The sequence below is a fragment of the Geotrypetes seraphini genome, chromosome 8 (genome assembly GCF_902459505.1).
Source record: "Geotrypetes seraphini chromosome 8, aGeoSer1.1, whole genome shotgun sequence".
In the NCBI taxonomy this organism is placed as follows: Eukaryota; Metazoa; Chordata; class Amphibia; order Gymnophiona; family Dermophiidae; genus Geotrypetes; species Geotrypetes seraphini.
Window position 1 is genome coordinate 103,071,428 of NC_047091.1, and position 23,245 is coordinate 103,094,672.

Here is a 23,245-nt window from a genome sequence, read left to right on the forward strand (position 1 = left end):
GCCAGCTTCCCAACAGGTTTCGCAGGTCACCATGCATCGAGTCCCTTGATGGTGACCAAGCGACGAACATAATAATTGCCACTGCTGGGTCAGACTAGTGGCCCATCGTGCCCAGCAGTCCACTCCTGCAGTGGCCCCCAGGTCAAAGACCAGTGCCCTAACTGAGTCTAGCCTTACCTGCGTATGTTCTGGGTCAGCAGGAACTTATGTAACTTGTCTTGAATCCCTATAATAGCCTCTGGAAGAGCGTTCCAGTTTTCTGCCACTCTTTGGGTGAAGAAGAACTTCCTTTCGTTTGTATTGAATCTATCCCCTTTTAACTTTATAGAGTGCCCTCTCGTCTCTACCTTGGAGAGGGTGAACAACCTGTCTTTATCTGCTAAGTATATTCCCTTCATTATCTTGAATGTTTCGATCATGTCCCCTCTGTCTCCTCTTAGCCGCTCTTCTCTGGACCCTTTTGAGTAGTACCATGCCCTTCTTCATGTACAGCGGCCAGTGCTGGACGCAATATTCCAGGTGGGGGCATACCATGGCCCAGTACAGCGGCATGATAACCTTCTCAGATCTGTTTGTGATCCTTTTCTTAATCATTCCTAGCATTCTGTTCGCCCTTTTTGCCGCCGCCGCTCATTGTGCGGATGGCTTTATTGACTTGTCGACCAGTACTCCCAAGTCTCTTTCCTAGGGGGTCTCTTCGAGTACTGCACCGGACATCCTGTATTCGTGTATAAGATTTTTGTTACCGACATGCATCACCTTACACTTATCTACGTTAAACCTCATTTGCCATGTTGCGGCCCATTTCTCGAGCGTGTTTATGTCACGTTGCAGGTCTTCGCAATCTTTCTGTGTCTTCACTACTCTGAATAACTTCATATCGTCTACAAATTTAATCACCTCGCTCATCGTACCAATTTCCAGGTTGTTTATAAATATGTTGATTGAAGAGCACAGGTCCAAGCACCGAACCCTGTGGCACTCAACTCGTATCGCTTTTCCAGTCCGAGTATTGTCCATTTACCCCCACTCTCTTGTTTCCTATCCGCCAACCAGTTTTTAATCCACGTGAGTATTTCACCCTCAATTCCATGGTTCGCAATTTTTTGAAGTAGTAGTTCATGCGGGACCTTGTCGAACGCCTTCTGAAAATCCAGATATACAATGTCGACCGGGTCACCCTTGTCTATCTGCCTGTTTACTCCCTCGAAGAACTGCAGCAAGTTCATCAAGCCTTTGCTGAAACCGTGCTGGCTGGTCCTGATCAGACTGTGTCCGTCAAGGTGATCAATGATGCGGTCCTTTATCAGCGCCTCTACCATCTTTCCCGGATCTTCCCTCAAACCTTTCTTGAAGATGGGCATAACAATCGCCACTTTCCAGTGTTCCAGAATCCTTCCTGATTTGATCGACAGATTGGCTATTAGTTGGAGCAGTTCAGCTATAACCCCTTTCAGTTCCTTGATTACCCTCTCCTACATGGAGGTGTACGTCCTCTTCATGGTCACCCTCGATGGTACTGGTGCTCTCTTACCGTGAGAAGCTTGAAGCGCTTTTACAAGTCAGTGACATGTGAAACTTCTTGCTCCGACACTGACTCCATTGGTACCAGTCCAGTTTGAATATAAGGCCACCAGGTCCTGTGGTACCGATACTGGATCTCCTGTATTGCGCCGATATTCCATGCATAAAAACAGCGTGTCTCATCGCAGATCCCGTTCTCCATCACAGTGTCGATACAGCTCTTCTAGACATCAGTGTTCTTCTTCATCCTCTTGATGATTTAAGTCTGCTCAGCATCGTTCAGCTTCCTTGATGTATAAGCATCGGTCTCTTTCCTGCTCTTCGAAGCGTAAAAGGAAGTCACATCATACATCGTCATGTTCATCGGACCAACACCAGACTTGACGCCATTGGTCCTGATGTACTCCTTTGCCAAAATACTTTTTGACTTAACTTAGTCTGACTCAGCGGATGATGTCCCTGTGTCTACTACAGAGGCTTATGACACTACTTCTGAAACTTCTCAAAAGTCTCCTCACAGAGCTAAGTCTGCAACAGAAAGACTTTCTTTCACAAAATTCATTTGGCAATTGGGCAAAGAGCTTCCAGTCAAATTAGAAGCCGATTATGCTCATAGTGCTGAATATTTAGAGGCATTGGACTATGATAAACCTCCTTAGTAACTCCTGCGACTACCATTATATGGTATTCTCAAAGAGACTCTGCATAAAAACTGGGAAACCCTCCTTACCATTAGTGTAGCTCCCAGAAAATTGGATTCTTTAAACAAATCACAACTTTGACAAATCACAACTTCAGCATCAGTCCCTGGTGGTAGAGTTGACTTTAAAAAAATTTACCCCATCCAGGGTTTATGCCTTAATGCCTCTGGAACGTGAAGGGCGCACTATATGGACAAATTTGACTGTCGCCTACATCAAAATTCCATGTTGGGTAACAGAGTCCTAAACTACAATTTCTATATTTCCTGTTATGTCAAACGTCTGGTTAAGAAATTGTCCTCTTTTGATTGATACATTCCTTTGCAGCAATTGTACATTCCTTCACAGCAATTACAGGATTTTCATCCCATCTCTCACACCCTTGCCCAGGCTAGAAGGTATATGGCGAGATTGGCTTATGGATGCCTTTGAGTTGTTTTCCAGAGCCTCAGCTATGTCAGTGGCAATGAGATGTTTGACATGGCTCAGAGTCTCTGATGTGGATATCAACCTCCAGGATAGATTGGCTAACATTCCATTCTTGGGGGATGAGCTATTTGGTGATTCTTTTGAAAATGCTACCCAAAAGCTCACTAATCATGAGAAACATTGGGATGTTTTGGTTAAATCCAAGTCTAAGCCTTAAACTTCCAAGCCTTTCAAGTCTTCCTATCGGAGACGTTTTTCTTCCAAACCTGCTGCTCTTACTAGACCACAGCAGAAGCAACAGCATCCTCAAAAACCCCAGGCTTCAGCTCCACAGAAACCTACTCAGTCTTTTTGACATGCTTTTCGAGAGCATAGCCACTATTCCTTTATCCCAGCCTCTTCCTCAACCCATGGGAGGACGGCTTCACCTTTTTATCCTTGCTGGGATACTCTCTTCACTTTGTCGACATACCTCCGGATCATCCTCCAAGGGAGTTGTCTTTTCACCCTCAGCAGATGTCCCTTCTTCTTCAGGAGATAGAATCCCTTCTTAAAGTTCCTCCAGGACAGGAGCCGGGGATTTTTTTCCCGGTATTTTCTTTTTCCAAAGAAGACAGGAGGTCTTTGTCCAATCTTGGATTTCAGGGGTCTCAAGTTTCTACTGAAGGAAAAGTTTCGGATGTTAGCCCTAGCAACTTTATATCCCCTCTTAGATCGCAGCGACTGGCTATGCTTTTTGGATCTGAAAGAAGCCTACACTCACATTTTAGTACATCTGGCCTCCAGGTGATTCCTCTGTTTCCAGGTGGCTCCTCTGTTTCGAGGTGGCTTATCACCATTATCAATACAAAGTACTAACCTTTGACCTTGTATTCTCTCCCAGAGTATTTACCAAGTGCCTGGTGGTAGTGGTAGCAGTGCTATGGTCTCAGGGCCTTCAAGTCTTTCCTTACCTGGATGACTGGCTAATCAAGGACCTTACCTCGCAAGGGGTGACAGTAGCGACTTGCATGAAATTCTCTTCCTTCAACAGTTGGGTTTAGAAATCAATTTTCCCAAATCCCAATTTCAGCAATCTCAGAAACTACAATTCATAGGAACTCTGATTGACACTATTCATCTCAGGGCATTTCTACGGCACCAAAGATAAGACGGGGGACCCTCCGTCTTTATTAGGAGGCCCAGAAGATTTGGACATGGGCCACTGCTCGCAGTAATATTCCTGAAAGCAATATATATTCAAGAGGAACAGAATTCTCTTGCAGACAGACTCAGCAGGTTTTTTCAACCACATGAGTTGACACTCAACTCTGCAGTTCTGCATCCCATATTCTCTCAGTGGGGGAATGCCTCAGATAGATTTGTTTATGTTCCCCCACAATCACAAACTGCCCCAGTTTTGCTCCCGGTAGTACCGTCTGGAAGCAGATGCTTTTCTACTGGATTGGACTCACAAGTTTCTCTATGCTTTTCCTCCAATCCCTCTCTTTCTCAAAAAGCTTGTCAAGCTCAAGCAGGAGTCCACCACCATGATCTTTATAGCTCCTCAGTGGCCCAGAAAGCCCTGGTTTTCTCTGCTACTTCAACTCAGTATGAATGAACCAATATTTTTTCAAATTTTCCCATCTCTTCTCACACAGAATCATGGATCTCTTCTGCATCCCAATCTTTCAGCATTGTACCTGACAGCTTGGTATCTCTCGGCCTAACATCGGCTGATCTTCATCTTTCTCAGTCTGTCAGACTAATCTTGTAAGCATCTAGAAAACCGTCCACGCAGCAGTATTACCAGCAAAAATGGACATGGTTTTTCACCTGGTGTGTTCTTCATCATCATGAGGCTAGATTAGGGGTGGGCAACTCCGGTCCTCGAGGGACGGAATCCAGTTGGGTTTTCAGGATTTCCCCAATGAATATGCATTGAAAGCAGTGCATGCAAATAGATCTCATGCATATTCATTAGGGAAATTCTGAAAACCTGACTGGATTCTGGCCCTTGTAGACCGGAGTTGCCCACCCCTAGGCTAGATCCACCTCTGTCTCTTTAGTATTGGATTATCTTCTACATTTATCCAATTCAGCTCTCAAAACCACTTCAATTAGAGTTCATTTCAGTGCTAGCAATGCTAGTCGTGGGAAACCTCTCACTGCTCATCCTCTTCTGTTCAGATTCATGAAAGGACTTTTTAATATCAAACCACTTCCAGTACTTTGGGACATTAATGAAGGCCTTGCTGCTTTTGATGAAGTCTCCTTCTGAACCGATGTCTGTGGCTCATCTCAAGTACCTTGCTTGGAAAGTGGTCTTTCTCATGAACTTCAAGCACTGGTGGTGGATCCTCCTTTTAACAGTGTTCCACAATGACAAAGTGGTGCTTCACACCCATCCACAGTTTCTTCCAAAGGTCATCACGGAATGTCACCTTAATCTATTGTACTTCCAGTATTCTTTCCTAAGCCTCACTCTCATCCTGGGGAAATGGCTCTTCACACTTTGGACTGCAAATGAACATTGGCCTACTATTTCCAGAGAACTCAATCTCATAGAACATCTCCTCAACTTTTTGTGTCCTTTGATCCTAACAAGTTGGAACGTCCCGTATCCACATGGTTGGCCTCTTGTATCTCCTTCTGTTATGCTCAGGCTGGGCTACAATAGGAGAGTTGTGTCACAGCCCACAAAGTCAGAGCTATGGCAGCTTCAGTTGCTTTATTTTGCTCCACTCCTATTGATGAAATCTGTAAAGCTGCTATTTGGTCCTCAGTTCATATAGTAACATATTACTACTGTCTGGAAACTTCGGCCAAGCAGTTTTGCAAAATCTATTGTCCTAATTGCCAACTCTCTCCCTCCATTCCCATTCTAGTAAGCTAGGGAGTCCCACATGTGAGAATATGCTGCCTTTTTGTCCTGGGATAAAACACATTTACTTACCGTAACAGGTATTATCCAGGGACAGCAGGTAGATATTCTGACAACCAACCTCCCTCCCACCCACCTTCCCTGGTTAGCTTGCTTAAAGAACTGAAGAGCCACAAGCAGTTTCAGGTGGGAAGGCACTTGCACATGCGCAGTGTGCGCAATTCGCAAACTTTCTCAAGTTCTTAAAGTGGCGATGCACTTTTAAAGCTGTCCGTCCTGGGGCTTCGTGGATGACATCACCCACATGTGAGAATATCTGTCTGTTCTTCCTGGATAACACCTGTTACGGTAAGTAACTGTTCTTTATCCCAGGACAAGCAGGCAGCATATTCTCACATGTGGGTGACATTATACACGGAGCCCTGGTATGGACAGCTGCTAAAGCACTGTTGCACTTTAAGAACTTAAGAAAGTTCATGACTGACCGCACCGCACATGTGCGAGTGCCTTCCCTCCCGACGTAGATGGGCGTCTTCTCAGTTTTCCGTGTTTTATTTTTGCCTTCCTGCTCGCAAAATTACAGATTTTTTTTTTTTTCTTTCTTTCTTTTTCTTTTTTCGGTCTGTCTTTTCTCTTATTAAATCGTAAAAAAAAAAAAGGAACTTTACTTTTCTTTTTATGTCTAGCCGTTTTTGACGGTGGGGCCTTTGTCTCCGCCTCAGCCTTCAGTTTTTGATTTGGCTGAGGCAGTTTTTCTCTCATGTCCCGCCCATTAACTGGCTTTAAAAAGTGTGGCAGGTGCCAGCGCATTATTTTCTTAACTGATACCCACAAGTGGTGTATCCAGTGCCTGGGCCCAGAGCACTGCGTAGAGTCTTGTTCGTGCTGCTTCAGAAGCGTTCTATAAAAAGTTGTCTTTTGCAACAAAAACTTCTTTTCGGTACCATGGATGCATCAGAGGTACCTTGGACACCGTCTGCATCGCCATCGTCTGAGGTACCTTCATTCATGTCAGTGTCACAAACCATAGCTCCGTCAGGTAAGCCAGCTAAGATGTCACCAGCTTCCCAGATGGTGTCTCAGGCCACTAAGGTACAGAGTCTAGTGGTACCAGCCAAACAGACCATTGATGCGGCTCGCTTCAACTTTGAGGGGTGAATCTTCATCCATGTCATCCTCTCCAGAGCGAGCCGCAGCACCATTGATTCCAGTGTCCAAGCCACAGGTGTCAGTGCAGGCCTTCAAAGAGAAGCTCGATTCTCTCTTTAAATTGGAATTTGGGGATTTGTTCCAAATGCTTACTCCCGTGTCAGCTCCCCCTGTACCGACCCAGCCTGAGCGTTGCTCCATGCGAAATGCAGGTACCACTATTACCTCATTGGTATTGCATTCTCGGTACCGATAATCATCATCATCGAGCCTTGCTTCTAGACACCGTTCTTCAAGACACCGGTCTCCTTCCCCGAAGCATTGCTCCTCAAGGCACCGATCACCTTCTCTAGAACATTGGCATAAGAAGTGTCATTTTTCTGGACATAGATCCAGTCATCCACACATTCGTCTCCACATCTTCCATCTACTAAATCTGGCAAACATTATTCTAAGACCAAGCACATTTCTCTTATGCGCTTGGACAAATCCAGTAAGTGTGTTTCACCTGCTTCATTGGATCGGTACCTGCCCAAACGTTGGTACTGTTCTTCCCCCCATTCCTATAGATTCAGATCTTCATCTTCATTCTGCTCATGAGGCATCTCCATCTTCTACGGAAGCTTACGGTTCTCAAGCAGAGCATCTCCTTGCTCTACTTCTCATAGGGAGTCTTCTCCTTCTGGACTGGTCTCATTTCCTCATTTCCTCAGACAAATGAGTAAAGACCTGGCAGTAAAATTGGAGGCAGATTACAAGTATTTAGCGGAGTTTCTAGAAACCATGGACTACAAACATCCTCCTAAGGAGCTTCTCAAACTTCCTTTGAATGATATCCTGAAAGAAACTCTTCGTAAAAATTGGGACTCCCCTTTTTCTGTTCCAGCTGCTCCTAGAAAGCTTGATTCACAATGTAAGATTATCCGTATTCCTGGTTTCGATAAGCCTCAGCTTTCTCACCAGTCTCTCATAGTGGAATGCACTCTCAAAAAATCTGCCCCTTCTAAAGTCTATGCTACTGTCCCTCCAGGACGTGAAGGTCGATCAATGGACAGGTTTGATAGACGTCTCTACCAGAAATTCCATGCTGGCTAATAAGAGTCATCAATTACAGTTTTTATTTCACTTGTTATTTGAAGTACTGGGTAAAAACTATGCTAAATTACTTCAAATATTTTCCATCACATCGGAAGTCAGTGTTTCAACACATGTTCCATACTCTCGCACAACTCAGGCAGCACATGGTACAATCCTCTTACGATGCCTTTGAGCTGTCTTTTAGAGTGTCTGCAATCTTGGTGGCCATGAGAAGGCTTGCATGGTTAAGGATAGCAGATATGGATACTAACCTTCAAGATCGGTTGAATAATATCCCCTGCCTAGGGGATGAACTTGTTGGGGACACTATTGAGAATGCAACTAAGACACTTTCAGAACATGAAAAGTCTTAATTCGTTACTTAGGCCTAAGCCTAAATCCTCTGCCTCTAAACATTACAAAGCATCTTCCTCATATCAGAGACGTTATACTCCAAAATCTACTCCTCTTTCTAGACCACAGCAGAAAAAGCAACGTTGGCAGTGTCCCCAGAAATCTCAGACCTCGGCTGCTCCCAAGTCAACTCAGCCTTTTTGACCGTCTACTCAGCATAATTTAAATCAAGATATCTCTGTTTCTCCCTTTCCCCTTCGGAGGTCGTCTACTTCATTACCATCATCATTGGCAATTGATCACCTCCGATCCATGGGTTCTCAATATCATTCGAGAAGGTTATTCTCTTCAATTCCTCAACATTCCTCTAGATCATCCTCCAAGAGAGTTTCCTTCCAACCCTCTTCAGTCCTCTCTTCTTCTACAGGAAGTCAAATCTCTGCTTATTCTCAAAGCCATCGAGAAGATTCCTTTGGACTAGGAGAACACGGGGTTTTATTCTCAGTATTTCCTTGTCCCCAAGAAGAGAGGAGGGCTTCGACCCATATTGATCCTCAGAGCTCTCAACAAGTTTCTTGTCAAAGAAAAATTTCAGATGCTGTCTCTGCGTCCTTATATCCTCTCAACTGCAGCCTTCTCAGACTCTTCAGTTTATTAGAGCTCTTCTAGATACTGTGCAGCTCAGAGCATTCCTTCCCCAGCAACGTCAGGATGCTCTTATACATCTTTACCATCAAGTATTCCTCCTTCCTTCACTCTTGGCAAGCTACATGATGGTTCTTCTTGGTCACATGGCCTGTACAGTTCACATGGCTCCTTTTGCCAGATTTCACCTAAGGATTCCTCAGTGGACACTGGCTACTCAGTGGTCGCAGGCTCTCGATCCGCTTTCCCAGCACATTACAGTAATATCTTCTCTTCGGCAATCTCTTCAATGATGGATGCTCTCTTCAAATCTATCCAGAGGTTTGCTGTTCCAAACACCCCTTCACCAGAAGGTTCTCACGACACATTCGTCAATCTACGCTTGGGGAACTCATCTGGATGGTCTCCGTACACAAGGACACTGGTTCGCCACAGATCGTCGCCATCACATAAATCTGTTGGAACTCAGAGCGATTTTCAATGCTTTTCAGCATCTTCTTCAAGATCAATTCATTCTCATTCGTACAGACAATCAAGTAACCGTGTGCTACATGAACAAGCAGGGAGGAACAGGATCCTTTTTCCTTTGCCAGGAAACTCAGAAGATTTGGGATTGGGCAATACCTCACAACATTTTTCTGAAAGCTGTCTGTATTCAAGAAGAGAAGAATTCATTGGCAAACAAATTAAGCCGCATTCTGCAACCTCACAAATGGACACTCAATTCACCAACTCTTCATCAAATTTTTTTCTCAGTGGGGAACCCCTCAAATAGACCTTTTTGCGTCTCCCCACAACAACCAGCTGCCCCAGTTCTGTTCCAGACTCTATTCTATTCTCCTTATCGCCTGGAGGCAGATGTTTTTCTCCTAGATTGGACAAACAAGTTCCTTTATGCATTCCCTCCATTTTCACTTATTCACAAGACACTAGTCAAACTCAAACAGGAATCTGCCACCATGATTCTGATAGCTGCTCGGTGGCCCAGACAACCTTGATTCTCCCTTTTACTTCAACTCAGCAGCAGAAAGCCACTTCTGCCAATATTTCCGTCTCTTCTTACACAGAGTCACGGTTCTCTTCTTCATCCCAACCTGTAGTCTCTGACAGCCTGGTACCTCTTGGATAACTTCACGCCTTCAGTTTTCTCTTTTTTTAATTTTTATTTATTTATTATATTTTGAAATATAAAGCAAGCAACAATGCTTGTTTAAGCAAAACGAACAGAAACAAAATACAAAGTAATATAATTGCAAGTAAAATAACATATATAACTTCTTCTTAGACCCCCCAACTTAAAAAAGCAGAATAGTGGCCCAAAACAAATAAGGACTTATATATTACATTACATTATATAAGTGACTTCTATTCCACCTGTACCTTGCAGTTCTAAGCGGATTACAGAGTAAGATAGCTGGACATTTCCAGGAATTTACAAATAACAGTATAAGGTAGCTGGATATTTCCAGGAAGTTACAATTTACAGTATAAGATAGCTGGATAACAGTATAAGGTAGCTGGACATTTCCAGGAAGTTACAATTTACAGTATAAGATGGCTGGACATTGCCAAGAAGTTGCCTTTTAGGGGATGATTACATAGTAGATGCAGGGGACGCTTATATAGTGGATGCAAGGGAATTACAGAATAAGGGTGTTGAATAGAAGGGAGGAAGAGGTTTAGGGTTGGTTTTGTGATAGGGTCAGAGGAGAGATACAAGTAGAAGGGGGAGGTTAGCTGGTAGTTTGTGTGGAAGGCGGAGGAAGCGAGAGGGGGGAATAAGAAGGTTGTATAGTTTTTTTGAAAAGCAGAGTTTTGATTTCTTTTCGGAATCTAAACTAAACTAAACCTTAGGTTTGTATAGTGCACCATCTCCATAGTCGTGGAGCTCAGCACAGTTTACAGGATTTGGGATGAGAAAGGAACTCCAAGGAAAGGATGAAGATCGGAGGAAAGAAGAATGTTTAGAGGACTAGGAAACAGAGGAGGAAGGAGTGTTAACATTTTTGAGAAAAGCCAGGTTTTCAGATGTTTACGGAAAAGTTGGAGAGAGCTCAGGTTCCGAAGAGGGGAGGTAAGGTTGTTATCCCAGGACAAGCAGGCAGGTATTCTCACTAGTGGGTGATGTCATCCGACAGAGCCCCGATACAGATGTCTCACAAGCATACTTGCTTGCAGAAACTCAGAAGTTTCGAGATGCCCGCACCGCGCATGCGCCAGTGCCTTCCCGCCTGATGGTCTGGGCGTGTCTCCTCAGTTCTTTTCTTTCCGCGGAGCTGAGAAGTTTACTTCAATTCTGCGCCAATTGAACCCGTTTTTTGCCTTCTTACTCGCCGCGGTTTTGAGCTTCTTTTCTCTTTATCGTGTGCTTGTTTCATTTTGTTATCTTATTTTAAAAAAAAAAAAAATTTCTTCCGGTACATCGCCCGGGTCGGCCCCGTGGCTCAGGCCCCGCTCCTTCGATCTCACGGCGGAGCTTTTTCGGCCTATGTCCCGGCCAATTACTGGTTTTAAAAAGTGTAGCAAGTACCAGCGCGCGATTTCGCTGACGGACCAGCATCGACGCTGCCTGCAGTGTCTTGGTCCCGAACATTTCCCGAAATCGTGCAAGCCTTGTTCCACTCTCACAGCACGTGCGTTCAAGCGTCGCTGTTTTTTGTGGGAGTCGATGTTTAAGATGGAAGCTGCTCAGGAACCTTCAGCTTCGACTTCGGCCAGCGCTTCCTGTGTTCCGGTGAAGCCTCCCGCCACTTCAGCGGCATCGAGTCTCCTGAAACCGGCTTCTTTTGTCCTGGCTTCGACTCCGCCTGCTGCACCGGTGCCTTCCTCCGTCTCCTCGGATCAGGTACCTCCTCCTCCCATTCCACCTGTGGTTCTCAAAGTGCCGAAGGCTTCCAAGCAAAAGCACTCAACCACGAAAGAGCGGGAAGACCATGCAGGGGGCCCCACTTTAGGTGCGGCAACCTCCTTGTCGGCTTCGTTGCGGTCCCTTTTGGAGGCTCAGTTTGTCGAGCGCATGACCACCATGGGACCCAAGTTGATAGCCACGATCCAAGGTGACCAGCCGGTTCCGCCTCCGGGGGGGCGGACCGCCCCCTCCTCCTCGCCGTTCGCTCTCGATACTCGGCGAGGAGGAGCAGCGCTTGGCGGCCGGTCCCTCGAGGCGGGCCTCTTTTAGTGACATGCCCCCTTTAAAGCCCATAACGCCCCCTGACGAAGAGGTGTGGAATCCCTCTTCGGGTAATCGAAGCCCTGGGCATCGCAAACAACAGGAGGAGTTCTTTCACACTCCTTATCAGGCCTGGACTGCGTCTCGAGAGGCGTCGAATCTTCCACCTCTACGCTCTACGGCCTCGAGTCCCATCTACTCGTTGGAGGCTTCTGGGGACCATTCCAAACATCGCCGCTCTAGATCCCCTTCCAGGCACCGGGAGGGGCATCGGTCCAGGCATTCTTCGAGGCACTCCTCTCGGCACTCTACGGTCTCACCGCAGAAGAAGCTGCCTCGTATGGGGTATTCCTCGTCGGATATGTCTCCTCCGGGACCGGAGTTCGAGGAGCTCTATGTCTCATATTCGCCCTGTCGATCGCAGGTCTCTGTGGATCCCGAGGCCTCGACTTCATCCAGTCCGTATCGCAGGCCTGTGCTGGCGGACCAGCTGTCCTTTTCATCTTTCCTCCGGCAAATGGCGGATGACCTGGACATTACCCTGGATTCCGGTTCTCGGTACTCCAAGGAATACCTCGACATTATGCATTTGCCTCATCCTCCTGCCGAGTCTCTACGTCTGCCTCTGCACAAGCTCCTCGACCAAATGTTCATGAGGTGTTTTGAAACGCCGTACTCTATTCCTGCTGTTCCTGGCAAATTGGATGCTCGGTACCGCACAGTGCATCACAAGGGATTCAAGGGCCCTCAACTCTCTCATCAGTCCCTACTGGTCGAATCCTCCCTCAAGAGATCTCATCCGTCCCAGGTGTATGCCTCGGTACCTCCGGGCCGCGAGGGCAGAACCATGGATAAGTTTGGACGGCGCATATACCAGAACTCTATGATGGCCTCCAGAGTTCTCAATTATACTTTTCATTTTGCCACTTATTTGGAGTTCTTCCTGCCTGTGCTTCAGAAGTTTACACCCTACATCGAGTTGCAGGCTCGCTTCGAATTTGAGGAAGTGGTGGCCTCGCTGTCCCAGCTTCGCCTCCAATTGATGCAATCCTCCTACGATGCCTTCGAGCTTTCGGCCCGAGCTGCCGCCTGTTCTGTGGCTATGCGTCGATTGGTATGGCTTCGGACCATTGACATGGACCCGAACCTCCAAGACAGACTTGCCAACGTTCCTTGTGCAGGGGCGGATTTATTTGACGAATCTATCAAGACTGTGACGAAGAAACTGTCTGACCATGAGAAGTCCTTCCAGTCCATTCTTCGTCCCAAACCTAAGCTGACGCAGTCTCGACCTTCCCGACCGCCTTTGATCTACCAAAAGCGTTACACACCTAGGCAGGCTCCGGCTGCGAGACAGCCTGCGAAGAGACAGCCTCCACAGAAGGCTCAACAAAAACCTCAGCCTTCTACTGGCCCCAAGGCTCCTCAGCCTTTTTGACTCTCTCTTAGGGAGCATAACCAACCTCGTTCTGCCATCGCCTGTTTTCCCCATTGGGGGTCGCCTCCATCATTTTTATCATCGATGGGCGGCTATCACAACCGACCTCTGGGTCCTTACCATCATCAGGGAAGGGTACTCTCTTCAATTCCATCGGGTCCCTCCAGACCACCCGCCAAGAGAGTATCCTTCCAACTTGACCCAGACTGCCCTTCTTCTTCAGGAAGCTCAGGCTTTGCTCCGGCTTCGAGCCGTCGAGCCGGTCCCTGTGGACCAACACAACCGGGGGTTTTACTCCCGATACTTCCTTGTTCCGAAGAAGACGGGCGGTCTGCGTCCCATTCTGGATCTCAGGATCCTCAACAAGTTCCTGGTCAAGGAGAGATTTTCGCATGCTGACCCTTGCTTCTCTCTAACCCCTCCTCGAGCAGAACGACTGGTTATGCTCTCTAGATCTCAAGGAGGCCTACACTCATATTCCCATTCATCCGGCCTCTCGCAAGTTCCTAAGATTTCGGGTGGGACATCTACATCTGCAGTATCAAGTGCTTCCATTCGGCCTGTCCTCATCTCCCAGAGTCTTCACGAAGTGTCTGGTGGTAGTGGCCGCTGCACTCCGGAACCAAGGTCTTCAGGTATTTCCCTACCTCGACGACTGGCTCATCAAGGCCTCCTCGGCTCCAGGGGTCATCCCGGTGACCCTGACAACGATTTGGTTCCTGCAGAGTTTGGGCTTCGAGATCAACTTTCCCAAATCTCATCTACAGCCTACCCAGTCTCTCCCCTTCATCGGGGCAGTTCTGGATACCGTTCAACGGCAAGCATTCCTCCCCCCTCAGCGCATGGAGGCTCTTCTTCATCTCTGCCAGTCTGTATCTTCTCGCCCGTCTATCTCAGCGAGACACATGATGGTTCTCCTGGGCCACATGGCCTCTACAGTGCATGTGACGCCTTTTGCCAGACTTCACCTCAGGATTCCACAGTGGACTCTGGCCTCTCAGTGGACACAGGTGTCAGATCCTCTGACTCGACACATCATTGTCACCCATGCTCTTCAGCAGTCTCTACTTTGGTGGATGACCTCTTCTAATCTATCCAGAGGTTTGCTGTTTCACACTCCTCCCCCATCAGAAGGTTCTCACAACCGATTCCTTGACCTATGCATGGGGAGCTCATCTGGACGGGCTTCGCACTCAGGGATTCTGGACCAGTGCGGACAGACTCCATCAAATCAATCTTCTGGAGCTCAGAGCCATCTTCAATGCTCTTCAAGCTTTTCAACATCTGCTTCACGACATGGTGATCCTCATTCGTACAGACAATCAGGTCGCCATGTATTATGTCAACAAGCAGGGGGGCACGGGCTCGACCTCCCTCTGCCAGGAAACTCTCAGAGTCTGGGATTGGGCGATTCATCACAACGCCTTCCTCAGAGCTGTCTACATTCAGAGGAAGGACAATGTCTTAGCGGACAACTTAAGTCATCTCCTTCAGCCTCACGAATGGACACTCCATTCCAGGCCCCTTCATCAAATCTTTTCTCAGTGGGGGACGCCTCAGATAGACCTCTTTGCGGCTTCCAACAACTTCAAACTGCCTCAATTCTGCTCCAGGATCTACACTCCTCATCGTCTCGAAGCAGATGCTTTTCTGCTGGATTGGGGGAATCGCTTTCTGTATGCGTTTCCTCCTTTTCCACTCATTCAAAAGACTGGTCAAATTGAAATCCGACCATGCCACCATGATCCTGATAGCGCCTCGGTGGCCCAGACAACCTTGGTACTCCCTTCTACTTCAACTCAGCAGCAGTTAACCATTCCTTCTTCCAGTGTTTCCTTTGCTGCTTACTCAGCATCAGGGATCTCTACTTCAGCCCAACCTGCAGTCTCTCCACCTGACAGCTAGGTTCATCTCAACGTAACTCCTCACCAGTTTTTCCAGGCGGTGAGGGATGTATTGGAGGCTTCCCGGAAGCCTGCTACTCGACAATGCTACTCCCAAAAATGGACTAGATTTTCTTCCTGGTGTGTTTCTAATCGTAAGGAGCCTCAGCGAGCCTCCCTATCTTCTGTGTTGGACTATCTTCTACACCTGTCTCAGTCTGGCCTCAAGTCTACATCTATACGAGTCCACCTGAGTGCTATTGCGGCTTTCCATCAGCCTCTATAAGGGAAACCTCTCTCTGCTCATCCTATGGTTTCCAGATTCATGAAAGGACTTTTCCATGTCAATCCTCCTCTCAAACCTCCTCCAGTGGTTTGGGATCTCAACGTTGTCCTTTCTCGACTTATGAAACCTCCTTTTGAGCCTCTCAACAAGGCTCCGCTGAAGTTTCTCACTTGGAAAGTGGTTTTTCTGGTTGCCCTCACTTCTGCTCGCAGGGTCAGTGAGCAAAAGGCCTTGGTGGCGGATCTGCCTTTCACAGTATTCCATCATGACAAGGTGGTCCTTCGCACTCATCCGAAATTCCTGCCTAAAATGGTCACTGAATTTCATCTCAACCAATCCATAGTTCTTCCTGTGTTTTTTCCAAAGCCTCATTCTCATCCAGGAGAATCAGCTCTTCACACTCTGGACTGTAAACGTGCTTTCTCATTCTACCTGGATCGCACCAAACCACACAGAACTGCTCCTCAACTTTTCATCTCCTTTGATCCGAACAAGTTGGGACGACCTGTATCGAAGCGTACCATCTCCAACTGGATGGCGGCTTGCATCTCTTTCTGCTATGCCCAGGCTGGATTACCCCTTCCCTGTAAAGTCACAGCCCATAAGGTCAGAGCAATGGCGGCCTCTGTAGCCTTCCTCAGATCGACACCGATTGAGGAGATTTGTAAGGCTGCCACTTGGTCCTCGATTCATACATTCACCTCTCATTATTGTCTGGATACTTTCTCCAGACGGGATGGACAGTTTGGCCAAACAGTATTACAAAATTTATTCTCCTAAGTTGCCAACTCTCCCACCATCCCATTGAGGTTAGCTTGGAGGTCACCCATTACCTGCCTGCTTCTCCTGGGATAAAGCAATGTTACTTACCGTAACAGTTGTTATCCAGGGACAGCAGGCAGCTATTCTCACGTCCCACCCATCTCCTCTGGGTTGGCTTCTCTGCTAGCTACCTGAACTGAGGAGACACGCCCGAAAGTTTCAGATGACATCACCCACTAGTGAGAATAGCTGCCTGCTGTCCCTGGATAACAACTGTTACGGTAAGTAACATTGCTTTCCAGAGCTCGGTGAATCTGAAGGGGAGGGAAGTCCCCAGCTTTCCTGGATGAGAAATGCCTTTTAGTGAGGGGAAGGATAGTTTCAATTTTTGGGTAGGTCTGGTGGTATTAAGATTTGAGGAGTTCCAAGAAAGTGGAATAAATGGAGGAAGGATGCTGTGGAGGATCTTGAAAGTTAGGCAGATGCATTTGAAGTGGACTATGGAAATTATCGGAAGCCAATGAAGCTTGGATAGGAGCGGTGAGACGTGATCAAATTTACTTTTTGCAAAGATAAGCTTGGCCACGGCATTCTGAATCTGTTGGAGTCTGTGAAGGTTTTTTTTCGTTAGGCTTATGAAGATAGAATTGCAATAATTCAGTCTGGAGAGGATGATGGATTATACGAGAATGGCAAAATGTTTTTGATGGAAACAGGATCTTACTTTCCTCAGCATGTGTAGGCTGAAAAAGCATTTTTTTTTACCAGGGAGTTGAGATGGTCATTGAAGGACAATGTAGAATCAATAATGATGCCCAGGACCTTGCTGGAGAATTTGAGCTGCAGAGTGGAGCCGGAGGACATTGGGATTGAGGTGGGTAGCTGAACTAATTTTGGGTCGAGCCAAAGTAGTTTTGTCTTGGATTCATTCAATTTCATTTGGACGGTGTGGGCCCAAGATTGGAGGTTCGAGATACAAGCGGATATGTTCTCTGAGAGATTGGTGAGGTTCGAGTCGGTCTCGAGGAGGACAAGGATGTCATCAGCATAAGTGTAAATTGTTTCAAGAGGGGATAGATGGAGGAGTTTTAGAGAGGACATATAGATGTTGAAAAGGATAGGAGATAAAGGTGAACCTTGCGGGACTCCACAGATTGGTTTCCAGGGGGAGGATGAGGTGCCATTCATGTTGACAGTGTAGGATCGGGAGCGAAGGAATTTTGAGAACCATTCAAGGACTGTGGAGGAGATGCCAATCTCGGAGAGTTGGTAGATTAGAATATCATGGTGGACAACGTCGAAAGCAGCAGAAAGATCGAATTGTAGGAGGACGGCAAACTTGTTGCGAGAGTGAAGTTGTTGATTATAGTCATTTGTAGTTGTCAGCAGGTTGAGGATGAAGGGGTCCAGCTTAGCTGCCTGCATCGCCAGGAGGCCATCGTACATTTTTTTGCGCTGAGTTCCCTTAAGTGGTGGGTAGGAGAATATGGTCTGGGTTCTTCTTGGTCTGGATATGTTGTTATGATTTAGCTGGTTGTTGAGATAGGTGGGTGCAGTTCCGTTTGTTGCTTTGAATAAGAGACAGTAGAATTTGAATTGGATTCAAGCTCGTATCGGTAGCCAGTGTGAGTCTAGATAGGCATTGGTGATATGGTCAAATTTTCCGAGTGAATAGATCAGCCTGAGGGCTGCGTTTTGGATGGTCTGTAATTGGTTTATCAAGATTGTGGGGCAAGGAAGATAGAGGATATTGCAATAGTCCACTAGTCCTAGGACAAGAGATTGGACTATGATCCTGTAGTGATCTTTTTCGAAAAATTTTCTTATTTTTCGTAAGTTGCGCATGGTGAAAAATGCTTTTTGAGTGGTTTTATTGATTTGGATCTGCATTGTGCAGCATCTATCTATCGACACTCCAAGGATTTTGAGAGAGGGCTATATGGGGTATTTGGTGGAATTTATTTCTAGTTCTGTTATGGATGGGGTTTTGTCTTTTTCGAGTAGTAGGAATTTTGTTTTGTCCAAGTTTAATTTCAGTTTGTGGTCTAGCATCCAATCTTCCATTGCTTCCACTGTTGTTTTTAGGTTGCCTAACGAGGTGGGGTCCTGGATGTCGAAGGGGAGAAGTTTGGTAATATCATCAGCGTAGCTGAAAGAAGTTACATTTAGGGTATCTAGGGTGATGCCAAGGGATGATAAGAAGAGGTTGAAGAGCATAGGCGACAACGGTGATCCTTGTGGAACTCCACAGGGGTTAGACCAGGGGTCCGATTTGTGGTCGTTTGATTTTGACTCTATAGGTTCTTGTTTTTAGGAATTCTTGGAACCAGTTGTATACTACTCCTGAGATCTCTATGCCGTCAAGTATCTGTAGCAGTATGGTGTGGTCGACCAGGTCGAATGCCGCTGAGAGATCGAGTTGAATTAGCAACATTCTTCTTCCTTTACTAAGGTGCTGTCTAGCTGTATCTAGTAGTGTTGCTAATAATGTCTCTGTACTATAACTGGATCTGAATCCTGATTGAGAGGGGTGAAGTATGTTGTGGTCTTCTAGGTATTTGGTGAGGTATTGTGCTACTAGTCCTTCTATTATTTTAACGTATAGTGGGATTGAGGCGATGGGTCTTTAGTTAGAGGGGGTGTCTATGGGCCTTTGAGATCTTTCAGTAGAGGGGTGATTATAATTTCGCCTAGTTCAGATGGGAATTGACCTTCCTTGAGTGTGGTTTGAATCCATTGCATGAGGTTGGCTCTGAATTTAGGAGTGGCGTTTGTTAGTAGATATGAGGGACAGTTATTCAAGTCACATGATGCTTTGCTATATTTTTTGTAGAGACGGTCCATGTCAGACCATTGAACTAGTTAGTGGGAAGGTGGTCCAGATCCTGTCTGCTGCTATAGGTTCTTCTGTTGTAGGTTTTGTTGTGATCTCGTTGAGGTATGTTGATGAGTTGTTGAAGGTGGATCTGATTGTGGAGATCTTGCTTTTATAGTGGTCAGCTAGCTGGGAGGCTGTTGGTGGGTGGTTTCCTTGGGTGGCTAAGAGAGAGGTTTGGTGTCAGTGAGGTTCTTTACTAGTTTGAAGAGCATTTTAGTGTCTGAGGTTGCTGTGCCAACTAGTTTGGAGTGGTAGGCTTTCCGTTTTTCATTAAGTTTGATCTTGTATTGTTTGATTAGGTTTCTCCATTCGACTTTGGTTTGATCCTGGTTCTGTTATGACAATAGGCATTAACGGGTATACTCCTCTATAACAACTTATTGACCAATCTGACCCTTGGTGATCTTCTTTAGGTCCAGAAACGTCCGCAAATGGTCTGGAACAAAGAATGTGTACTTCAATCCAAGATATTTAATGAGCCATTTATATGGTTTTGCTAATTGAAAATTTGCCCCCAAATCCTTGACTTCTTGCCTCATATTTAGAAAGAGTTTCCTCCTCTCTTGGGTTTCTTTGTTGACATCAGGGTAAATCCAAACCCGTTAACCCATGAAAGGAATCTGTGCGTTCCTGAAATACATTTTCATTATAGCATTTAAGTCTTGTTGAAACACAAACGAGGCAAGCAGAGTTGCTCCCTCCTCAATATGCACCATCGCTGATTCCAAAATCTCTGAAATATTTCCTAAGTCCATTTGGGCCTGAACATGAGGCTCCATTACAGTTGCTTCAAAACCTTTTTTTTTTTTTTTTTTGGAGGAGTTGGTAAATAATAAATCTTATTTAATGAAGGAAACATTTCAGGTGTGAAGTTTAAATTCTGTGTAAGATAATTTCTAAACATTTCAACCGGTGATATATCCATTGTTTTGGGGAAATTCAGTAGCCTTAAGTTTAATCTCCTATTATAATTTTCCAGTTGTTGTATCTTTTTGTGTGTCATTAGTTTGTCTTTTATTAAAGTTTCATTGACGGATTTTAGAGATATGATGTCCTCATTAACTTGAGAAAACTTCTGATCTGTATCTTTTTTTATGCCATCTACAGTTTTTACTAAAGAGTTAACTATGCCTACCAGGTTTGCAGTTTCTTCTGTGGATTTTTGAATTGTTCCTTCCATTTTCTGGAGCAGTCTCCAAACGTCCACAAGGGAGACCTCCGAGGGAGTTGTGGTAATATCCTCAACTCCTAGCTGTTTTCTTCCCACCGCAATACCAAATCCATCTGTGCTTCCCTCATGAAGGAATGCTCCTGCAGTCGCTTCGGTATCAGGGCTTCCTTCAAGCTCAGGCGTCTCCAACGCGGGACACGGAGGAGTAGAGAGGTCGGGAGGGGAGAGAGAAACTTCTGGCTCCGGCGTGCCCACCAAGTCCCGAGAAGGCAACGCCACGGCCCTCCTCACTCCGACTTCAAGAGGAGATCTAACGGGGAAGTCGAGGGTCATCTGGCGCATCGGCGTAGATGAGTCCGAAGGTAAGGGACCCGTTTGGACTCTGTGCCTTTGTGCTTGGTATGAGGCATATTGAAAAGGAAGTTAGAAAATCTCATAACTCGACCTCAATCCGCTTAGCATGCCACCGCCATTTTATTTGAAGGCCACTTGCTTCAGTTTTCTCAATCAATCAGAGACATTTTAGATGCTTCCAGAAAACTATTTACAAGACAATGTTACACTCAAAAATGGACTAGGTTTCTGCTTGGTGCAATCTTCATTACCAGGAACCTCAGTCTACCTCCTTGTCAATTCTGGATTATTTATTTCATTTATCTCAATCTGGCCTCATATCCACCTACATTAGAGTCCATCTCAATACAATTGCTGCTTTTCATCAGCCTTTAGATGGAAAACCTCTCTCTGCTCATCCTGTGGTTTCCAGATTTATGAAAGGCATTTTCATTGTCAAAACTGCCTCTCAAACCACCTCCAGTAGTTTGAGACCTTAATGTTGTGCTTGCTCATCTGATGAAGTCTCCATTTGAACCAATGTCTACGGCTCATCTTAAATACCTCACTTGGAAAGTAGTTTTCCTCATCTCTCTCTTGTCTGCTCACAGAGTTAATGAACTACAAGCTTTGGTATCGGACCCACCATTTACAGTATTCCATCATGATAAGCTGGTGCTCCACACCCATCCAAAATTCTTACCCAAAGTTGTTACGAAAAACTGCTCTTCATACTCTGGACTGCAAAACATGCATTGGTCTACTATTTGCTTGCATCTGGTTTGTTATGCTCAAGCTGGGCTGTAACTGGAAGGTCGAGTCACAGCCCATTAAGTTTGAGCTATGCAAAGCTGCTACTTGGTCCTTGGTTCATACTTTCACTTCTCATTATTGTCTGGAATCCTATTCCAGGCAGGATGGCCACTTTAGTCAAGCAGTATTACAAAATTTATTTTCCTAAACGCCAACACTCCCACCATCCCATTCTAGTTAGTTTGGAGAGAATATGCTGCCTGCTTGTCCTGGGATAAAGAACAGTTACTTACCATAACAGGTGTTATCCAGGGACATCAGGCAGATATTCTCACAACCCACCCACCTCCCCTGGTTGGCTTCTTAGCTGGCTATCTGAACTGAGGAGATGAGTGCCTACGTTGGGCGGGAAGGGACTCGTGCATGCAGGAAGGCACTCACGCAGGCATGGTGCGGTCAGTCGTGAACTTTCTTAAGTTCTTAAAGTACAGCAGCGCTTTAGTAGCTGTCCGTACTGGGGCTCCATGGATGATATCACCCACAAGTGAGAATATCTGCCTGCTATCCCTGGATAACAGCTTTTATGGTGAGTAACTGTGCTTTATGTTGTGTTAGTAACACGATATACACATTTATAGTGGTTGTGTGGTGATGACAAAAAGGCTTGTGTTAGATAAGAATTAGTTTTCTCTTTCTTGAAGACAGTTTCATTTAAGATCTATGATATGGGTGCACTATGTAATGCCAATATTTGTATTCTGCATATATCTTGTCAGTTCTAGGACAGATTCCACTGTATATTCTAACCACCTACTTAGTGGTAGGGCATTTGAAATTAAGCATTGTGATATTCTCAATCTCTGATTGGCAATGCCTGTTATTGGGACAGCTCGTGCCTAGGCACACACAACTTTCTGAGCATAAAATGAACCTCCTGTGTTTATGCAAATTATACATATCCAGAGTTTTGCATTTTATAAGTTTTCAATATGCTTTTTTGGTTTGTATGTAATTAATATTGCACATTGCTTTGGATGGCTTTCAAAGGAAGGCGGCGTATAAATTTTAAATAAAATTTTGAGATGTCATTAGCTTTATCTTCAAGTACTAAAGCAATATTATTAGCATATTTTGTAAAATAAGGTTATTGTATATTTTAAGAGCTCTGTTAGTCTGCAGTTATTTCTTTATACATAAATTAGGTGCTTTAAAAATTTCATAAGATGAGATGCAAACTATGTGGCTGCATATGTTCATTACTATTCATGATCAAATGTATTTATTTTTTTTTTATTCTTGCTATAAAAATTAAGATATTGATACAGATTTAATTAATACTTAAATTATGTCTAAAAAGAACTAAACTGTCAAAGTTAAACATTATCAAAAATAAGCTGGTAAAAAATTGATTGAACGTACTGTACTGCAATCTGACAACTGATTAGAGTGGTTATCTAGCCACAGACTTTTTCCCATTTTGAAGGCTCCTAAGAATCTTTCTGGATTCTCTGTCAGGACCAATTCTGATTCTGCTTTGCATCAGAGTACGATGAACCCCAGTCAACAAGAGGCCTTCTCTGGGAGCTCACAGGACATGCAGCAAAAACGAGGTAAATCAAATTTTATTACTAAATAATCAGATGTCTATTTTCAGCTTCCTGCACAAGCTGTTCACATTTGTTATGTGGGCAAAACCTGTTGAACTGAAGTTTTATAGCTCTACTAGTCTTTAAACCCATTACATTAACGGGTGCTAGAATAGATGTGTCTGTCTATCTTTCTTTGTCTCTCTCTCTCATTGGCTGCTGTCTTTCTTTCTGTCTCTCTCTC

General features: G+C 45.3%; 1 protein-coding gene across 2 annotated transcripts in view; it reads left to right on the plus strand.

Moving 5' to 3' along the window:
- Positions 1-23,245, plus strand: part of CRTC1 (CREB regulated transcription coactivator 1) — a 387,940-nt gene that overhangs the window by 107,203 nt on the left and 257,492 nt on the right. For both annotated transcript variants that reach the window (XM_033955481.1, XM_033955482.1), the window contains exon 5: positions 22,931-23,025. In XM_033955481.1, coding sequence (XP_033811372.1) covers positions 22,931-23,025 — 95 coding nt within the window. The remainder of the gene's footprint in view (positions 1-22,930; positions 23,026-23,245) is intronic.